General features: G+C 37.4%; 2 protein-coding genes across 2 annotated transcripts; both read left to right on the top strand.

The window, feature by feature from the left end:
• The first annotated feature begins 4,624 nt into the window (after nucleotides 1–4,624).
• On the top strand, nucleotides 4,625–7,628 carry LOC103437632 (laccase-12-like). The gene is made up of 5 exons (XM_070825524.1): nucleotides 4,625–5,259; nucleotides 5,388–5,539; nucleotides 5,635–6,008; nucleotides 6,183–7,148; nucleotides 7,256–7,628. Exons 1-5 carry the CDS (start codon nucleotides 5,131–5,133, stop codon nucleotides 7,384–7,386), a joined length of 1,752 nt encoding a protein of 583 aa, XP_070681625.1. The 5' UTR covers nucleotides 4,625–5,130; the 3' UTR covers nucleotides 7,387–7,628.
• Nucleotides 7,629–18,455: 10,827 nt separating this feature from the next.
• LOC103406426 (laccase-12-like) lies at nucleotides 18,456–21,173 on the top strand. Its single transcript, XM_008345410.4, has 5 exons — nucleotides 18,456–18,716; nucleotides 18,811–18,962; nucleotides 19,109–19,482; nucleotides 19,609–20,574; nucleotides 20,719–21,173. Exons 1-5 carry the CDS (start codon nucleotides 18,588–18,590, stop codon nucleotides 20,847–20,849), a joined length of 1,752 nt encoding a protein of 583 aa, XP_008343632.2. The 5' UTR covers nucleotides 18,456–18,587; the 3' UTR covers nucleotides 20,850–21,173.
• Nucleotides 21,174–22,482: the final 1,309 nt, after the last annotated feature.

The following is a 22,482-nucleotide window of genomic DNA, read 5'->3' as shown; positions in this document are numbered from 1 at the left end:
AGCACGTAGTTTCAATCCAAATTGCAGATTAACTTGAAGAGATATATAATTGAATCACAAAAGGATAGAGGATTAGTCTTTGATGGATTTTATTGCATGGTATGAACTATGAAACATTATTGAGGACCTGTGATGACCAAATACATATTAGCCCTAATATTATATTAGTTTAGATTAAATGCTTAAAATGTTTGACAACTTAATAAAGCAAAACAAGAAATTGAGGGCCTGTTTAGTATCGTATTTAAAAAAATTCATAGTTTCTCAAAACATTTCTTAAGAACATGTTTGAAGAACACTTTTATTTGAGATCCAAAAACTTTTTTTTTTTTTGTCAAATGATAGATTTGTTTGATTATATATTAAATTAGGGAGCCGATGAGGTTTGAACCAAGGGTCAAAGGAAAATATCTAGAACAACTGAATTGAGGGTCAAAGGAGAGCGGAGATTAGAGAGAGAACAAGAGAGGAGAGATATGGTAGAGAGAAAAATAGGGAGTGAGAAGAGAAGAGAGAGAGATAAAATAGTGGATTTTGGAGTTTTTTTTTTTTGAACAAACAATATTATTTACATTAAAGAGAGAGAGATGGTGGGATTAGCCTCACGATGTGCTAGCAATAATGTGGTTCAAATTCACCTTTGGCAAGAATCGAACATTCTCTCACTTACAAGTGAAGAGAAATACCACTAGACCGTAATATTAAATGACAGTGAATTTTGGAGTTTAAAACCTGTAAAAATTCACTTTCTGTGTTTTTTAGAACTAGGCTAATTTTCAAGTTAGTTTTGATTTCAGTTTTTGAAAAACAATCCTTTCAAACAAGTATTCAATCTGTAAAACTTAAAAAGTGGTTTTGAGTTTAAAAAGTTGGATTCAAGTAGAATACAAAACAGACCATGAATTTTCTAATGGTTCATGAATTTTAAATTGGTTTTGCTTTATTAAGTTGTTAACATTTGAATCTAAACTAATATAATATTTTAGTTAATATGAATTTAGTTCTCACACGAAGGCTTAGGAGAGCAGCATTATAGGATATAAGAATTAATACATTTCACCAAAAAAAGAAAGGAAGTACCCCACACGTCATTTAGGGTGTGAAAAGCTTGCAAAAGTCCCCTTTTAGGGTCAAGCAAGCACTAATGACATAATTATAATTGTAATTAACTTCACACCCACCTGCAACTACCAATGAAAACGATCGAAAACCCAAGAAAACGATAAATTTTTCACTGTGATCGGAACACGGGTGGTACATTATATGTTTTGATACAAGTGGTGAAATTTTTTATCTTTTAAGTTATTAACTTTTTAACACACATATTTCACCATTTGTATAGTGATACATGATATACCATCTAGTGTACCAATCATACTGAAAAATAAAAATAAATTATTAAATAAAAAAAAAAATTGACCTATTTGAACAAAGCAAGACAAAAGTACCAGATGACAAGTTTGACAAGGAAACTTGTGGTTTCTTAGCATAACGAATTCTATTATTGTACTTAATGGTTGTGTGTTGTCAAAACAAGATTTTGAAAGTCAATATATAACAAACTATACCAACTACAAGTTAATTGCTGTCACGTTATCTTGTTCACCTATCTAATCCAATTATCTAACACCTCCCCTCCCTCTCGATCTTCTTCCTTTCTTTCACTTTCTGATCGACATCAATGACATGCTTCCATTCAAAGTGACGACAAACTGAATTCTTGTCTGCAGGTAATTAGGTAATTAGTTGGTCGATTTGGCTTTGTCAATCGTTATCACTTGCAGGCTTGCACGTACTCATTTTTTTAATAGAAAATCTCGACAATACGAGGGAAATTTTATTTATAATGAAAAAAAGAAGTTACATTTAGTTAGGAGGAACATAAATCTTACTCCTCATAAAACAAAGAAAAAAAAAATACATGAAAAAAAAGGAGGGGGTGTAGAATTATTAGCGAGATGGGCCAATGACCCACTTTCAACAACATCAATATTGTCCTCAACTTTGTAATTATCACATGCACAATCCGTCAGGTGTACAATTTTACCATAAAAGACCTCGGTATTAGTTAGAAGAGATTAGGGTATGTAAACTCTTATTTTCTAATAGATGCTGTTGATGTGAGACATTTCAACAAGAGGATATGAAACCTAATTTCTCTAAAGTCAAACTTAAAAGGGCTAAACCTACAAAACAAGTCGAATAACACCACAAGGTTAGGAAAAAAAACAAGAAAGTGAGACAAATATGTATGCTAAGATGTACATTAATTTAAGAAGTGGAAGATATACCTATATTTATAGGGGAGGGGGCATTTGTTAACGTTTTAACAACGTTCGTCACATGATCTAATGTATAACTTCGTCACATGAATTGGTACATGTGACATGATAGTATCGTAGATTTGGATCCCATCCAGATCCAAATTGTGGGGATTCTAGGTATAATCCCCACATCTTAGCCATTTATCGTACGTTGTGCGTCGTGCAGTCAGAAACCATTTCACTTTTTTATTATTATTTAAAACTAAACACAAATAGTATCTGATGAAATCTGGTCGCAAGATATATAATGAACAGCTAGGATGTTGGGATTCCCATAAAGTAGATCCGGAGAGGAACCTCTTCCAAAATCATCATCCCATCACATCGAAGTACGTAAGTTTTATGGCCAATACACACACACTGCATGTCTTCGACTCGGTTTGAAAAATGTTGTACATTAATACAAAGTGACATACCCAACCATACAATCGAGAAAAATTTTGGCTTCCTAATTTGGGGTCAAAACAATAGTAAAATTATATTTTAATGAGTATTACGAAATGTACTATATGTAATAACCAATCACATACTTGATAAATATGAGAGATAGACTCGTCGATTGATATGTACACAATCATTATAGGTCATAATTCTTCTTACGTCTCTATACAATCATTGACGGGACAATTAATCTCCTTACATCTTCATGTTTTTGCCTACAAGTTAAAGCACTAGAGTTGACAAAACGAATCAAAATGTTGTAGCTAAACTAGGCATTGCTTTCCTCCAAAAAACTAGGCATTGCTAATATCTTCTAATCTTGCGATGCTATTGTTCCATTAATGGCTTAGAGACAAACTCTTACAATCAATAGAGTAAAACATACACAATATATATGTATAGGATGTCGTTTCCTAGCTTCCTCTAAACGCTAGGGCATAGCTATAGTCTCAATCCTTCATTCTCTTGGTGTGTGTGTGTGTATATGCAGGCCCTTTTATGCAAAGGGTCCCTAATTTTTTTTAAAAAAAGGAATTAGGTGTGGGGCCCACTCCACATCTAACTTTAACAATCTGAATCGTATATTTTGTAAATCTCGTTTTATAGATCATCCTTACAAAAATTCAATTCAATCCGAAATCATTTGCCTATTTAATTATTAAGATCAAATTTCATTATTTCTTATATAACAAAGTATTCGTTAATTTCTTTGAACTCAATTAGATGTCTTAAACATTTCCGATTTGGCTAATACTTTGCAAGGATGATCTATGAGGTGCAACTTGAAAAATAGATGGTTCGGATCGTTAAAGTTTGATGTGGTGTGGACTCCACAACTAATCCCCATTTTTATAAAAAAATGGGGATCTCTTCCCATAAAGGTTTCCTATATATATGTAGCTATACAAAACCTAGTTATATATGGTTGAGCTGGTAAATTCTATTTGCTAGACTAAGATTTAGGTTCGAGTCCTGCTGCCAGCGATCTCTCTTAGTGGGCGATCGGTAAAAAACCAAAAAAGGGGCTAAGACCTCTTAAGTCTTCAAAGAAACTTGTGATATGCCCTGACCTTGGAATATGATATTTTCCCCTCCCCTAAACTTTTGATTACCAAAAAAAAAAAAAAAAAAAAAAAAAAAAAGAAATACGAACATTAGTTACATGGATGATACCTTCCCATTGTATCTACTGCGTGACAGGCTACCTAATTTAAAGAAAATTAAGGTAAATATTTATTAAGTTTTCTGTTTAAAGATCTATCTGTCTGTAACCGAGTTGTTCTTAGACCCAACAAAATCTTGACATAATGTAATAAGCATGCAACACACTCCACCTATAATATTGTAGAGAGATGACTTAATTTACTCGTTTTCCCTTTCAAACAGCAAACTTGAGTTTTGATCCTGGTTGGTCTACTTTTAACAACATTAATTAATAATAACCTAGCTAAATCATCGACCATCTCTACTTGCTTTTCCACTTTTCTTTTTTGGTAATACCAGATAAACCATCTAATTAAATTATATTTTATAAATCATACATATGTAGTTGTTGATGTTTAAATTATTACTTAAGTATTAATTACTGTATTTATTTTTTATTGATGACACATGTACATCACATAATATACAAATGTGATCTAAAAAATTAGTCTACTTAGCATTACTTTTTCCTAAAAGCATGGACTTTACGCGCATTGCTTTTTGATTCCGCGTACCACAGTAGGAAGGAAGGAGATTGTGCGACAAATTCATGCAAGATTTATATGGTTTTTATACTCTTTCCCTCTTGATTCTTCATGTAATTAACTTCTAGAAAAGACTATATATATGCATGGTCAACACAGAATGTGACGAATATCGATCTGTTAAATATTTTCTAGTGGTATAGCTAACCGTGCAGGTATATATGCAACGCTTTTTGCCACTAGAGAAAGAATGCACCATTGGTATATTGTGCATCTAATTTAGTTTTGGTCGGTGGACCATTACGATTGTCTTCACGTTGGAAAAAAGTGGAGTTTCACTCTTTTTGTATTTGCATTAACATAAAGTACATGCAAAAATATAGTATATATTACCAATATTCATGCCTATATTGAATTATTATTCAATCCCATCTAGAAGGAAGACTTGAGAAGCAAGCATTGAAGAAATAATTCGCTTGGTATGTATAGGCCAGTGGGTGCAACAACTCCCACAGGGTTGAACTAAGTTTGCTCAAGAATCTGACCATTTTTCGAATCAAAACCTAATCAGCTGACCCCAAACAACAGTCTCTCTCCTCAAAATTTTACTATAAAAGCATCCCCCACTCTATCACTTCAGCACTCAAACTACCACATTCTCTCTATCACTCAAACAAATGGAGGCACTCAACGCCATTTTCGTCAACAAGATTCGCTTCACGTTATGCCTTTTCGGTCTTTGCCTTCTCGTGGCGTCATCGACAATGTCCTTGGCAGAACCCCAAATTCACAAGCATGAGTTTGTTGTAAGTTTAATTTCTGTATTGCTTGTATACTTGCATATGTTTTAGACCGGTTCATGTTTCTTCTTCTTATATACTTAATAAATTACTCACCATTTATTTAATATTAAATGGGATATACGTTTATACAGGTTCAAGCAACACCAGTGAAGAGGCTGTGCAAAACCCAAAACTCCATCACAGTGAATGGACAGCTCCCTGGACCAACCTTGGAAGTAAACAATGGTGACACTCTTGTCGTCAAAGTCACCAACAGAGCTCAATACAACGTCACCATCCACTGGTAACTAACAACATGTTTCTTATGCTGTCTAACAGTCATGTAAGAAATTAAAAATTATCTACTCTTCACTTTCTCATAAAAAATAAACATTTCAGGCATGGGATTAGGCAAATGAGAACTGGATGGGCAGATGGGCCAGAATTTGTGACTCAGTGCCCGATTAGGCCAGGAGGGAGCTACACCTACCGCTTTACAATTCAAGGGCAAGAAGGTACTCTGTGGTGGCATGCTCACAGCTCATGGCTTAGAGCCACCGTTTACGGAGCACTCATCATTCATCCTAAACAAGGAGACTCCTACCCCTTCACTAAACCGAAAAGTGAAACAACCCTTCTTCTCGGTGAATGGTGGAACGCTAACCCTATCGATGTCTTGAGGCAGGCGACTATGACAGGAGCAGCTCCAAATGTTTCTGATGCATACACCATCAATGGTCAACCTGGCGATCTTTACAACTGCTCAAGCCAAGGTACCATAATTGCAATTCTATCCTTGATAAAACATTATGATATTGATGTAACAACTAAGTTTAACGTGCCACGCACATAATATGTGTTTAAACTTACCCGGTAATTGATGTAATAAGTAAATCTTATGTGCCACGTATAAACTAGTAAATTTTTATTATGATTTCGGTATGCAGACACTGTCATAGTTCCTATAGACTCCGGCGAGACCAACCTTCTTAGAGTCATCAACGCTGCACTCAACCAACCTCTTTTCTTCTCCGTGGCCAACCACAAGCTCACCGTTGTTAGTGCTGATGCCTCCTACACCAAACCTTTCACTACCACGGTTCTCATGCTAGGGCCTGGGCAGACCACTGATGTTTTAATCACCGGTGACCAGTCACCAGCCCGGTACTACTTGGCGGCGAGTGCTTATTTCAGCGCGCAAAATGCAGCATTCGACAACACCACCACCACCGCCATTCTTGAATACAAGTCTGCCCCTTGCAGCCCCAATTGCAAAAACAGTTCAGCAGCCAAACCAATTATGGCACAACTCCCTGCTTTCAATGACACAAACACTGCTTCTGCTTTCACCAAGAGTTTCAGAAGTCCAAGAAAAGTTGAAGTCCCAACTGAAATCGATGAAAATCTCTTCTTCACAATTGGTCTTGGACTCAACAACTGCCCGAAAAATTTTGGATCCCAAAGGTGCCAAGGCCCAAATGGGACACGCTTCACAGCCAGCATGAACAATGTGTCCTTCGTGCTTCCAAACAACATTTCAATCCTTCAGGCATACCTACAAAACATCCCTGGAGTTTTCACTGCAGATTTTCCAGCAAACCCTCCGACGAAATTCGACTACACTGGCAATGTGAGTCGCTCTCTTTGGCAACCAATGTCAGGCACTAGAGGATACAAGTTGAAGTATGGATCAAGGGTGCAGGTTGTGCTGCAGGACACAAGCATCGTCACACCAGAAAACCATCCTATCCATCTTCACGGATACGATTTTTACATCCTTGCTGAGGGTTTTGGAAATTTCAATGCCCAGACTGATACCAAAAAGTTCAACCTTATTGATCCACCTCTGAGGAACACAGTGGCAGTGCCTGCGAATGGATGGGCAGTCATTCGATTTGTCGCTGACAATCCAGGTAAAAATTTCACTTTTAAACAAGACAATATTCTATTTTGAAATTATGACTCAGTGTCAATGTGTTTAAGATTTTTATATATTTAAATAAATATTTGACATATGTAGGTGCATGGATAATGCATTGTCACTTGGATGTCCACATCAACTGGGGTTTGGCCATGGTGTTCTTGGTGGACAATGGAGTTGGGGCACTGCAGTCAGTCGAGCAACCACCGGTGGATCTGCCTCTTTGTTAAGAATCTATAGATCATCTCGATAGCAACTTTCGTAAAACCCGATTACCGGGTTTTCATTTTTCCCTTTTGTCAGTTGTATGATTTCATTGTTGTATGAGTTTCCCCTGCATTTTGGGGGTCTAGTTTCTTACTCGATCTTTTTTATTGTCTAGGATATGTGTACCTCAAGTAACAAAACTATGATTGGTTCAAAGAATGTCTTGAGAATCAAACAATTACGATTATATGTTTTTTAGTTTAAATATCTACAAGGTTTTCTATGGCTTTTTATTATTGTCCTACCCATACGAGGGCTTTGCTTTTGTTCAGTATATAATGACTGCAAATTTTGGTTGGTTATTTCAATCAGTTCATCTATGATGATTCTGCACGTATTTTGTATCTATCCTGGTAGAGTTATTATGTGGATGTGCTAGTGTAGAACAATCCACTTTGACTCGTTTGTTTACATCACCTCTTCTTACAAAGTGTTTATATTAATGTACTTTCCAATGATAAGGTAGTTTTTGTTCATTTATAAAGAGTATATACCATCTTGTAATTAAGTATTTATCGTAGATGATATTTTACCCTAGTAGAGGAAAATAATGATGCCTATACATCTTGGTGCGAGTTCGATTCCGGTCCTCTCCCCCACTAGCACCCCCTCCCCTGCACTAACAACTAACAATTCAACCCACTAAGTTAATAACACTATTATTTGTCAAGAAAAAAAAAATTCAATCATTTATCACTTGGGGTAGGAAAAGTAGTATTTCATTACTACAAATATGAATTTCTAAAAAGATAAGACATGTATTGAGATGTTTCTCTTCAACTCTACAAAAATGAATTAGGGCTCGTTTAGAACTGTTTTTAAAATGATTGAAAGTGTTTTTGGTAAAAATACTTTTGGAACAAATCTTTAGTGAAAATGCAAGTTAATATTGAAAAATCACTTTATTCCTTCATGAAGAAGCATAGAACTGAAAATGACAATAAAGTGAATCCTTTATAGCGACAACCTTAGACCATCTCTAACTGAAATGGCTAAATATAGCCCTGCAAAAAAAAAAATTAATTTTTTTTAATGAACCGTGTCAGACCATACTCATATATCATCTCCAACCGAAGGAACTAAACATAACCCCCTCAATAATTTATTAGTTTTGAGTTTATACTTTACAATTATTGGTTAATTTAGTTAAACCACCATTGTATTTTTTCAAATCTAGCCGTGGAATTTGAATCAATTATTGCAACTAAAGAGTAAATGGGCTAAAAAGGGGGGCTATATTTGGCTAGCCTGATGCCCCTTTGGCCAAATAATGGTCTGATGAGCTCCATAGAATTATAGCCCATCTATCGATTGGAAATAAATTTTTTGACAAATTAGGTCATATTTTTTTACTTTAAAGACCTTTAACTCTCTCATTGGAGATGACCTTAATTTTTATTTACTGGTTTTGTAATAGGCCGTTGTTGGGTATTGAAGCAACATTACCTATTGATAAGTCCTTAGGTTTACCGCTTTCTTAAATTGATTCAATTGTGAAATAAATAACATATATATATATATATATATCTATACTACCTATTCATAGAATCATCTTTGTCAATCAAAAGAAGGTAAAAAGACTATTTAGTCTTCTAATCACTCAAAAAAAAAAAAAAAAAAGAAGGCCTAATCGGATAGATGGTCCTCGTGGTAATAAGGTTATCGGAAGATAGCCCTTGTGGTAAAAAAATTAGGATTTAAACCCTCGTGGTATAGTCCGTTAGCAAATTTAGTCCACAAGTGATTTTTCCGTTAGTTGTCCATTAAATGCAGGGTAAAAATGTACTTTTGACGTGTTCTTCTTCCTTGTCTCTCTACGTTTCCTCGTCTAGCTGGGTTTTGATTTTGTTGGGGGAGTAAGCGATGATAAAGGAGGAAGATCCAGCTGCACTTTTCTGCAGTGGCTACTTTGCCTCTGGATCATTGCGAATCTATTCACAAACGTCTCCAAGAACTGCTTCTTCACAGGTATCACCACCGAACCCAAATTGAAGTTCTCATTTATCAAACCTTTCAACAACAAAACTTTAACAACCGAAGACCTCGGGATAAGTCTCCTCTCCAAACTCAAGTTCATGACCACAGGGTACTTGGCAATCATTCCTGACAACCATCCTATCTTATTCATTAAAAAAATTCATCGTTTACATTAGCTTCTGCCCCGACATAATCATACAAGTTGGGCACTGCTTAAAAGCAGAGAGAACATCGTCCTCAGACCAACCCCATTTCTTATAAGCTTTGTGACTTCTATTCCACACCAACTTATTGTTACCATACAATGTATCTAGTGCATTTGCGAAGGTTGCATTTTCCACATTGCCTCCCTACTGTTTGTTAATGGAATTCCTATTCACAAAAAAAAAAAAAAATCCTAAGAAACCCAAATTCGCAATGATCCAGTGGCAAAGTAGCCATTGCAGAAAAGCGCAGCTAGATCTTCCTCCTTTACCATCGCTTACTCCTCCAACAAAATCACAACCCAGCTAGACGAGGAAACGTAGAGAGACAAGGAAGAAGAACACGTCAAAAGTACATTTTTACCCCACATTTAATGAACAACTAACGGAAAAAGTTACTTGTGGACTAAATTTGCTAACGGACTACACCTCGGGGGTTTAAATCCTAATTTTTTTACCACAAGGGCTATCTTTCGATAACCTCATCACCACGAGGACCATCTATCCAATTAGGCCAAAAAAATGATGAGTAATAATATAATTTCACACACCAAATTTTACTTTTTTTTATTAAAGCTTCATCTACAGATGATGTTAAGATATATTTAATATTAAAAAAGTAAAAAACCTCCCACTCCCACCCATGTTCTCTCTCCTTTTTTTTTTTAACAAAAATAAAAAGTGTTCATACACACAAAGTGTCTAGGCATATTGACACACCCCGACCTGGAAAGGTTGAAGCATGCTGGCCATCACCGTGAGGTGACGTAACCATAAGGGTAAGTGATGTAAAAAGTGAATAAAATTAAAACTAATTAGAACTAAACAATGAAAGAGTGCGCAAATCGTGGGGTGAACCCACTACAATTATTCAGAGCGTAATAGACAGTGAGACTACAGAAGAGTAGTCAAAATAACTAAAGCACACTTATTACATAACAGTGATAAGTTCGTACGTCTAAAATAGAAGGAAATGTCAGAACTGCCGAGATTCCTTGAGTGCCACAAAGAGTACAACTATCTAGGTCCTGAAGGGGCAAAAAACAAAGTTGTGTGGGTCCGCAAAACAATGCTTATAAGAAAAACCTTTAACCTTGAAAATACTAACCCCTTGCCATAAAACAAGTATAGTTTCCTTAAAACATACTACTCGGGTATATAAACAATAATTCGATAACATTATAGCAGTATAATAACCAGGAATATGCCAACTAATGATGTAATCAATCATGTGATAATCAAGTATAGCTAAGTGCTCATCCATCTAAGCTGACATTAACAAGTTCGAACAAATAATTTCTGACACGAACATGACTGGATGTAATCAATACGCTCTAGTATTACGATCACGTGAAGACTGGTGTAGAAGCACATCACATACAAGTCGGATTGCCTAATGCAATCTACCCGACATGACTGGCACCTAACTTGGATCCAAAGCGAACGAACAGTGCGATGTGAACATACACATGAAGGAATGGATCTGGCCCTAGGCGAGTACTAACACCAGTGCAGCAAGATGAGCATGTACAATTATATATATGAATGTCATGACAGTAATATCCCAACCATATAGCAGCATTTATCACAATTAATAACATAATAACGATACTTGGCAATATAAGCGTAAGAAATGAAGTAAATACGCATTTATGGAAACTATAATATGTATAGGTATAAAAACAAAATGCCCACTCACAAGTACACTGCTGGGTCGTAGTCCCCGAGCCTAGCTTGGCCTCGTAAATCCTCGGGATAAGTTTTCCTTATATGTGAAATAACTAAAATAACATTAATTAAAGCACATAATGGAAACCTAAATAAAACCCCTATAGTTTTGCTCAAACCTAGGGTTTAAATATGTGAAATCGATCTACTCTACGACACGAAGACACACGTGTCAACCACACGCCGCCCAAAGGGGTTTCACAAAATGCCCACATGCGCCCCACGCGCCTGCGAGTACAGGCGTACTCGCCTTCCTCGTGATTTTCTGCAGTTTTGCAGATTTTTTAGCCAACTTTCAGAGCTCATAACGAGCTCGATTCTTAACAAAAAACACTTCTACAAAAGCCAAATTAAAGCTAGGAATGTGATGTATCAATCCTAATTCATAGAAAGTTTGAATACAGTCGTGTTATTCATAAATTTGGCCTGAAAGTGGCCAAATGACCATGGTTGCAGATTTCCAGAAAACTGGAATTTTCTTCCTAACTTCTAGAGTTGATTTCTAACTCGTTACTTGATCAAACTCAGTGATTCAAAAGTCATTTTGAAGTTAGGAATGTAGAGAACAAGTTTGTACCTAATAGGAGTCCAGCTGTGGTCGAGGTTAACTGGAAAAATGGGTTGAAAGTGACCAAATGGTCATGGTTCTTGATTGAAAAAAAATGTGCACCTTCTTCTTCTCGAGTTTTTTGGGTAAAACCAAACGTTCAAAACACAAACAAGGATCAATATCAACCCATAGAATTGAAATGAAGGTTCTAAGGGTTTCTCGAGGCTTACCTAAGCCGTGAATGGCCTGAAAATCGATATATCGAACTCATCCAGTCGAACCTTTCGAGTTGGATGACCAAAACTCAATCAACATGTGAACCAGGGGTATGGTTGAGTTCTTAGGGGTAGAGATGAGGATGATGGTGTAGTTTGTGAGTTCAATCTACGAGCTTTGAAGCTCGTTCATGGTGTTGCAGAGAAGAGGGAGTATACGGGAGGGAAAAAGAGAATAGAAAGAGAGTTCTTTTTTTTTCCTTTTTCTGATTGGATGACAGAAATGAGGGAGAGATGGGATTGGTGAGAGGGAGAGATGGGATTGGTGAAAGGGTGATGGGTGAGTGAATGATGGGGGGTGCACGGGTAGGATAAAAAAAAGAATTCAAAGGATAAGATTTCAGATTTCCTACAATAAAAGGAAATCGAAATGTATCCAAAGTAGATATTTTTACACTTTAAGATCTACGCCGACTTGTACTAGTGTGCACAATTTAAATGTGATATGAGGAAATAAATAATTTAAGGGAAATAAACGTGTCCACGTCACTTGCCACTAAGGGTATAACCGTCAAATTACATATTCATGGAGAAATTACATATGAAAATTAGCGACGGGTCGTCACAATCTACCCCCCTTATAAAAATTTCGTCCCCGAAATTTCAACATGGACTACAAATCAAAGCCATAAAATAGATGTGGATACATATCTCGCATACGCTCTTCTGTCTCCCAAGTGGCTTCCTTCACCGAGTGGTTCCTCCACAAAACCTTCACCATCCGCACGGTCTTGTTCCTAAGAACCTGATATTTCCAATCAAGGATAGTCACTGGAACCTCATCATAGGTAAAATCTAGATTGATCTCCAGTGGTTGAGGAGGGATTACGTGTGACGGATCAGAAACGTACCTTCGTAACATTGATACATAAAGCACATTGTGCACTCTTGACAACTTTGGTGGCAAAGCAAGTCGATAAGCAACTTCACCGACTCGTTCAACGATCTAGTACAGTCCGATGTACCTAGGGCTGAGCTTCCATTTCTTTCCAAATCTCACAACACCTTTCCACGGCGATAATTTCAAGAATACCCAATCACCAACCTCATAAACTTTATCGGTAGAATGTCTGTCCGTGAGACTCTTCTGCAGATCCTAGGCCACTTTCAGGTTAGCCTTTATCACCTGAATATTTTTTGTCGTCTCATCTACGATCTCAGGGCCCACCAAAACTCGCTCACCGACCTCGGACCAACAAAGTGGAGTACAACACGGTTTCCCATACAACGCTTCAAACGGTGCCATACTAATACTAGAATGGAAGTTGTTGTTGTATGTGAACTCTATCAACGGTAAGCGTTTATGCCAAGCGTCTCCAAACTGTAGAACTAATGATCTCAACATATCTTCCAAGGTCTGGATAGTTCTCTCTGACTGCCCATTTGTTTGAGGATGATAGGCGGTGCTGTAGAGTAGTCTCGATCCCAAAGCTTCCTGAAAAGCTACCCAGAACTTCGAAGTAAATCGAGGGTCTCCGTCAGAAATGATATTAACTGGAACTCCGTGGTACCTAACCAGTCAGAGACGAACCGTTCGGCCAACTGACTTAACGAGAAAATTTCACGAACGAGTATGAAGTGCACTGACTTGGTAAGCCGATCAACTACCACCCAGATACCATCGTAACCATTTCGCGTACGAGGTAATTTGTACACAAAATCCATTGTAATATCTTCCCATTTCCACTGAGGTATCGGAAGTGGTTGTAGCAATCCAAATAGCCTTTTCCTTTCTGCCTTAACCTGCTGGCAAATTGCATAACGGCTAACATACTTTGCAATCTCTCTTTTCATACCTGGCTAATAATAGAAGTGTCGGATGGTATGGTACATCTTGGTGCTCATTGGATGCATCGCATAAGCAGAAATATGCGCTTCGTCTAATATGTCTCTCTTCAGTTCCTTAACATTCGGTACATACATCCGTTCACCTTGCATAAGCATGCCGTCAGGATCTCTAATCCAGAGGTCCTTCTTTTTCCCGTCTGACATTGCTTGTATCAATTCCTGAGATTTTGTATCATTTCTCTGGGCTTCGAGAACACGATCCAACAGAACCAGCCTGACCTGAAAACTGGCAATTAGGGCCCCCCGACGACCCTCTTTCAAAGCTACTCCAGTGGATCTTAGGTCAGTCAAAAGAGGAATGCGACTAGCATAAACAGCATTAAGTTGGCCATGAGACTTCCTACTAAGAGCATTAGCCACCGAATTGGCACGACCTGGGTGATACTCAATGGTGCAGTCATAATCACTGAATAACTCTACCCACTTCCGCTGCCAGAGATTGAGGTTTGGCTGATTGAAGATATACTTAAGGCTCTTGTGATAAATGAAGATTGTAACATCTCACATCGCCCAAGGGAATGGATCATGTAAGTCTTATATGTATATTCTCATCTCTACCTAGCACGAGGCTTTTTGGGAGCTCACTGGCTTCGGGTTCCATCAGAACTCCGAAGTTAAGCGAGTTCGCGCGAAAACAATCCCATGATGGGTGACCTAATGGGAAGTTCTCGTGTGAGTTCCCAGAAATAAAACCGTGAGGGCGTGGTCAGGGTACAAAATGGACAATATCGTGCTACGGTGGAGTCGAGCCCGGGAAGTGGTCCTGCCCGGGCGGGATGTGGTCCTGCCCGGGCGGGATGTGTCAATTTGGTATCAGAGCCAATCCCTGGCCGGAAGTGTGCCAATGAGGACATCGGGCTCCTAAGGGGGGTGGATTGTAACATCCCACATCGCCCAAGAGAGTGGATCTTGTAAGCCTTATATGTATATTCTCATCTCTACCTAGCACGAGGTCTTTTGGGAGCTCACTGGCTTTGGGTTCCATCGGAACTCCGAAGTTAAGCGAGTTCGCGCGATAGCAATCCCATGATGGGTGACCCACTGTGAAGTTCTTGCGTGAGTTCCCAAAAACAAAACCTTGAGGACGTGGTCGGGGCCCAAATCGGACAATATCGTGCTACGATGGAGTCGGGCTCAGGAAGTGGTCCTGCCCGGGCGGGGATGTGTCACATATGCTAGTATATATAAAGTAAAGGAAAAATAATGAATTATTCACAATCCCCAAAATTATCTCTCCTAATTAGGATTTTAAAATGAAACAATTTAATTTAAAAAAAATACAAACTAACAAAACAAAACTACTTACGTAGTAGGTAGTTATTTTTCCTTTATTTCTTTACTTTTTAAAAATATTTTTAACAAATAGAAAGAATAAAAATTACAAGCAGGTAGAGAATAAGATGTAAAAAAAAAAATTGTCACAAGCTCCATGGAGAGGCAGTTTTATTTCCTTTATTTCTTAAATATTTAAAAAAAAAAAAAAAGATGTAAAAGAGCTTGCGTGCAAGAGGCTAGTATAATTAAATTGTGAATCAATTTTTATTGTAAGTATTTGCATCCTTCATAACGACTTCCGATTGCACTTCCGATGTCAACTGAAGATTCTGAAAATAGAAGTCAATAACAAACTCTACCAACTATATGTTAATTGCTATTTGTTCACCTATCCAATCCAACACCTCCCCCCATTCTTTATTTCGCTCTCTGATCTAGTTTCTGGTGTGTACACATCACTGACATGCTTCCATTCAAAATGACTAACAGAATTGTCACCATCTGTCTGCCTGTAATTAGGTAATCAGCTGGTCTGTTTGGCTTTGTCAATCTAATTATCACTTAAACTTTGCATGTACTGTTGTACTTCTTTGAACACTTATGCCGGTAAAGGGACAACTTATCTGTAAGAGAGTGACTAGTTCATTAGGGTTTCTACAACACTTATATTTCATGTGATTTGGTGTAAAACTCATCAGTTGACCAATTGCACGTCACATAATGATGAGTGTAGGATAAACATTTGTCTAACATTGCAGAGTACGTAAGTTTTATGGTCGATAAGGCCTCCATCATGTATGTTGTGGCTTCTATTTGGTTTGAGAAAATGATGTACATTAATACAAAGTAACATAACCAACCATACAATACAACAAAACAACATTAAGGCTTCCTAATTTGGGATCAAACCAATAGCTATACCATAGTTTTTTTTTTCTTTCTATTAACAAGTATTAATACATATACTATATCAACCAATCGATTGGTAAATAAGAGAGATGGACTCACAGTCACAAATATGTATACAATCAATGATAAGGTAGATATTCTTACGTCTCGATACAATCAATGATAGGACAAATAATCTTCGTACGTCTTCATTTTTGCCTACAAAAGCACTAAGGTTAACAAAACAAATCAAAATTTTGTAGCTAAACTAGGCGTTGCTCTATATCTTCTCATTTTGAGATGCGCTATGGTTCCAATCTTGGCTAATAGACAAACCCTAATTATCAATTAACATTACATAATATAAGATGCCACTTCCTAGCTTCCTCTAAATTTTGTTTCACATGGCATGTCTTGTGTTCGATTTTTAGCGTTGGTGAATCACGCAATGGTGGCCAGGAGGTAGCTGAAATGCCTTTGTGAGTTTTTCCGGCCATTGGAAGCGTGGACGCCATGGCAAAGCCACTAGCTGGTCTTTGACCTTTCATTCTCTTCGTATATAGCTACAAAACCTAATACAAACATTAATTACATGGATAATACCTTCCCTGCGCGCGTTCTGCTGTGTGATAGGCTACCTAATTTAAACAGAATTCTTGTAAATATATATTAAATTTTCTGTTTAAGTATCCATCACTCTAACTGAATTTTTGTTAGACCCAATCAAATCTTGATGTATTGTAACGCATGCAACATATGCCACCTAATTGTAGAGAGATGACTTAATCTACTCATCTTTCCTATCAAATTAACGGCAAACTTGAGATTTGATCCTGTGTGGTCCACTTTTAACATTAATTAACTAATAATAAATTAATAAACCCTAGCTCAAATTCCCTGCACTCGATCATCTCTTCTTGTTGTAGCTAACCAACTAATTTATCATCGATCGTGACCTAGTACAACCTCATTGTGGCTTTGTGGGCTTTTTAATTTCTTTAACATTTTTTTTTTTGTGGTGTTAGTGTAATCATAGATATTGAAAAATATAATTAATTCAATTAATTACTTCTGAATGTTGATTTTATGATGAGTTTATTAAGTAACCTTACTTGAGGTTTTGATTTCGATTGAATCTATGGTTCGTTAAAACTCCCTTTTAACAAACGTGAGCATAATAATTCATATATTTATGAAATGATAAAATATGACAAAACCTATTATATCACAACATCATCATCAAATGAAACATGGGTAAACTGTAATTTTTATGAAAAATTAATATTTGAAAACAATGAAAAGAACAACCATATTTCCGACTTAGTTTTCTCAAGCTAATTTACTTTTCCACTTTTCTCTAAAGCATGGACTTTAGGCAGATTGCTTATTGATTTCCCATACCACATTAGGAAGGAAAAAGCTGGTTTGACGAATTCATGCAAATATTTTTAGTCGGTAAACTCTTTCCCTCTTGATTCTTCTAACCTCCATCGTTTTTTTTTTCAGAAAACCTCGATGTTATTTAGTAAATAAACCTAACCATTCATATTAAAAGAAAAAAAATTTAAAAAATGCTTGAAAATAGAAAGGAAACATAAACCTTACCTTTTTAGAAACGAAAATAATTTTAGCTAGCCAAAGGAGAGACCAAAAATATCGATTTAATTATCTTGATTCATCATGTGTTCAGCATAATGATTCATTATGTGCTTGAATCTGAGTGCTAGCTCCATTTGCGTGATGCCACATAAAATCACTATACTAATGTCGTTTTATCAAAGGATTGCTTGAGGGTTTAAGGTTGATTAGAACAATGGGTTTGACTTATAAGTATGTTTCTAATTTAATTTTGGTCTTCTTCATCATTACGATTGTCCTTACGTTTGGGGAAAAAAGTAGGATTAACTTTACGCTTTTTCTAGTTGCATTAACATATATGAAAAAAAAAACCAATATTAATGGGTAATGTTAGGGAGATCAAATTTGAAAGACTAATTAAATTTGTAAACTAAATAACATGTCACCAATAAGAATAAACATGTTTATCAACGTGTAAATAATAAATCAATCATCAACTTCCATATCCTTTAGTTTTCAAAACTTTATCTACAAATTTAATCTCTCTAATATTACTCTTATTGAATTATTCAATCCCAGAAAGAAGACTTGAGAAGCAAGCTGCATTGAGACATAATGCATTAGAGATAGGCCAGTGGGTGCAACAACTCTTACCGGGTTGAAGTAAGTTTGCTCAAGGCTCTGACCATTTTTTGAATCAAAACCTAATCTGCCAGCCTCTCTCCTCAAAGTTTTACTATAAAAGCATCCCCCCACTTTATCACCTCAAACTACCACATTCTCTCGATCATTCAAAGGTTAAGGGTTCATCAGCGAGCTCATAGCCTAGCTAATCCATCGAGATGGAGGCACTCAACGCCATTTTCAGCAACAAAATCCGACTCTCCTTATGCCTTTTCGGCCTTTGCCTTCTATTGGCTTCATCGACAATGTGTTCGGCAGAGCCCAAAACTCACCAGCATGAGTTTGTTGTAAGTTTAATTTTTACATCTCTTGTATTTCACGTACGTTTCTTCTTCTTACGTACTCATTTCTCACTATATTTAATATTTAAATGGAATACAGATTCAAGCAACTAAAGTGAAGAGGCTGTGCAAAACCCACAACTCCATCACAGTAAATGGACAGTACCCTGGACCAACCTTGGAAGCAAACAATGGTGACACTCTTTTCATCAAAGTTACAAACAAAGCTCGATACAATGTCACTATTCACTGGTAACTAACACGCCTGCGTGCATGCACATGAATACGAGTTTTTACTCTCATGCTTCTTATGTTGTCAGAAAGGCTCGCAAGAGAATCTTTATCTTCTTCATTTCTCCGAAGAAATTAATCAACATGCCTTATCTTCTTCATTTCAGGCATGGGATTAGGCAGATTAGAACTGGATGGGCAGATGGGCCTGAATTTGTGACTCAGTGCCCGATTAGGCCAGGAGGAAGCTATACCTACCGATTTACAATTCAAGGGCAAGAAGGTACTCTCTGGTGGCATGCTCACAGCTCATGGCTTAGAGCCACCGTTTACGGCGCACTCATCATTCATCCTAAACAAGGAGACTCCTACCCCTTCACTAAACCGAAACGCGAAACAACCCTTCTTCTCGGTGAATGGTGGGACGCTAACCCTATCGATGTTATAAGGCAGGCTACTAGGACAGGAGGAGCTCCAAATGTTTCTGATGCATACACCATCAATGGTCAACCTGGTGATCTTTACAATTGCTCAAGCAAAGGTAATTCCACAATAAAAGTTTTACGTGCAATAATCAACTAAGTTAAACTGACCCTAATAATTGATGTAATAAGTAAGTCGTATGTACCACTTATGAATTGATAAATTTTTATTGTGATTTTTGCAGACACTGTCATAGTTCCTATAGACTCCGGCGAGACCAACCTTCTTAGAGTCATCAATGCTGGCCTCAACCAACCTCTTTTCTTCTCTGTGGCCAACCACAAACTCACTGTTGTTAGTGCTGATGCCTCCTATACCAAACCTTTCACTACCACGGTACTCATGCTAGGCCCTGGGCAGACCACCGATGTTTTAATCACGGGTGACCAGCCACCGGCCCGGTACTACTTGGCGGCAAGTGCTTATTTCAGCGCGCAAAATGCAGCATTCGGCAACACCACCACCACCGCCATTCTTGAATACAAGTCTGCCCCTTGCAGCCCTAGTTGCAAAAACGGTCCAACAGCTAAACCGATTATGCCACAACTCCCTGCTTTCAATGACACAAACACTGCTTCTGCTTTCACCAAGAGTTTCAGAAGTCCAAGAAAAGTTGAAGTCCCAACTGAAATCGACGAAAACCTCTTCTTCACTATCGGTCTTGGACTCAACAATTGCCCTAAACATTTCAGAGCCAGAAGGTGCCAAGGCCCAAACGGGACACGCTTCACTGCCAGCATGAACAATGTGTCCTTCGTGCTTCCAAATAACATGTCAATCCTTCAGGCTTACCAACAAAACATCCCTGGAGTTTTCACCAATGATTTTCCAGCAAACCCTCCGAAGAAATTCGACTACACGGGCAATGTGAGCAGTTCTCTATGGCAGCCTTTGTCGGGCACTAGAGGATACAACTTGAAGTATGGATCAAGGGTGCAGGTTGTGCTGCAGGACACAAGCATCGTCACACCCGAAAACCATCCTATCCATCTTCACGGATACGATTTTTACATCCTTGCCGAAGGTTTTGGAAATTTCAATGCCAAGACCGATACCAAAAAGTTCAACCTTGTTGATCCACCTATGAGGAACACAGTGGCAGTGCCTGCGAATGGATGGGCAGTTATCCGATTCGTCGCTGACAATCCAGGTAACAATTTCAAATTATTTTTCTTTCACAAGACGATATTCTATTCTAAACTATTCAAACTCATAGCAACGTTTCTAGGATTTGTTTATACTTATAAGTTTAATATATGTTTTTTTTTTTGTCAAATACGTTTGATATATGCAGGTGCATGGATAATGCATTGTCACTTGGATGTTCACATCAACTGGGGTTTGGCCATGGTGTTCTTGGTGGACAATGGAGTTGGGGAACTGCAAACGATCGAGCCACCACCGGCGGATCTGCCTGTGTGTTAAGAATCTTAAGATTGTATCCACAGCAACTTTTGTAAAAACCCGGTTACCGGGTTTTCATTTTTCCCTTATTTCAGTTGTATGATTTTACATTGTTGTCTTGAGTTCCCCTGCATTTGGGGGCCTAGTTCTTGCTCTGTTTTATTGTTCTTTTTTTATACATCAAAGCCGATGTAGAGGATGTGGTGCTAGGATTTCAAAAACTGAGCTCACCATCTGATTTAGTCATAGATAGACATGCTTTCATTGATTCATAGATTGTTTTGTACTTTTAAGCAACGTGTTAAAGAAATCTTATGGTTTAATGAAATCATCTTTTTCTTGTTATTCCTCTGTTTTACTGATGTGGACGCTCAAGTGAGAGCTTTAAAAATCACACCCAACAAACTAAATATTGCAAGCAAGGGCAATTTTCAACCACTATTCATCGTCTGTGGAGAAGTTTTTCAGTATGACGGTTACCAATTAACGTGTGTTATAAAATGTGAATCAGTAACAATACATAATAATATGACCGTCACACTTAAAAAAAATTCAATACGTGTTCATATAATTTATTAAGCGTCGTTTTTAAAGAAACACACGTATAAATAAACAACTTATTGATAATTAGTTAAATCAACTTATTGATAAATAGTTAAATGTGGTTACAACTATATAAATAAAAAACCACAGGGAAGAAGAAATACTAGCTGCAAGTAAAAAACAAGGTCATTTTTTACAAGAAACTCCAAACCCTTGATTAGGCAACAATTTCTAAATTTCCTAACGGTCACAACATTCTTGCCAAACTAGATAAAGGCCGAAAAAAAGGCATAATGGTAGACACTAAAAAGTTTTAACAACAAAAGGAAGAAAAGATCCATTGCAAAAATTTTCTCCAAAGACTTATGGGCTGGATTTTTTCTTATGCCCAATGCACAGAAACAATCTCGGAATTAAGAGGATACTCTTCTCGTTGAACACGTATATATGTAATTTTCGTGTACGCAAAGTCATGAGCCTTCTGTTCGGGCTAAAGGGTTGGAATTGGATCCTCTCATGAGCAGGAGATCAGGATCCTCCTGACCTACTAACACGGACCGTTGAATTTTGATCCAACGGTTACAATTATTATAACTTTTAGAGGAGTTCAATGTTTGTAGCCGTTGAATCAAAATTCAATGCCCCGTGTTAGTGGGTCAGGAAGATACTGATCTCCTGCTCAGGAGATGATCCAATTCCTAAAGGATTTCCCCTCGCACAGCTCCCCAGGGGTTTGGCACTTGGTGTGTTGTCCGGCTTGCTCTTACTTAGTGTACTGCAAGATACGTTAGTAGTTAGTTTTGACAGGTGCCTTTGTGGGGCCTTAGGTGTAGGCCTTGAGGTTCACAATCAAAACTAACAAGGATCTTGGCGTGCCACTGCTATCTTAGTATAACAGATGTTGAACAAATGTGATTTAAGTTGATTATTTGCGCCCCAAGTTACTTAAACTTCTTGTTATCAAAGGATTGTCACAGATGTGTTAAGTCTACATTAAGTTCTTTTTCTTGCCTCGTAAACAAGGACTTTTAGTTCATAATCTTGTACACCCAAAACAAAGGGAGTTCAGGCCCCTTTACTACTATTTCCTCGATTACAGTTCACTTTAATG

This window comes from Malus domestica, chromosome 01 (genome assembly GCF_042453785.1).
Source record: "Malus domestica chromosome 01, GDT2T_hap1".
Taxonomy (NCBI): Eukaryota; Viridiplantae; Streptophyta; class Magnoliopsida; order Rosales; family Rosaceae; genus Malus; species Malus domestica.
Note: the sequence above shows the minus strand (reverse complement) of the source record. Positions and strands in the feature narration are given on the sequence as shown.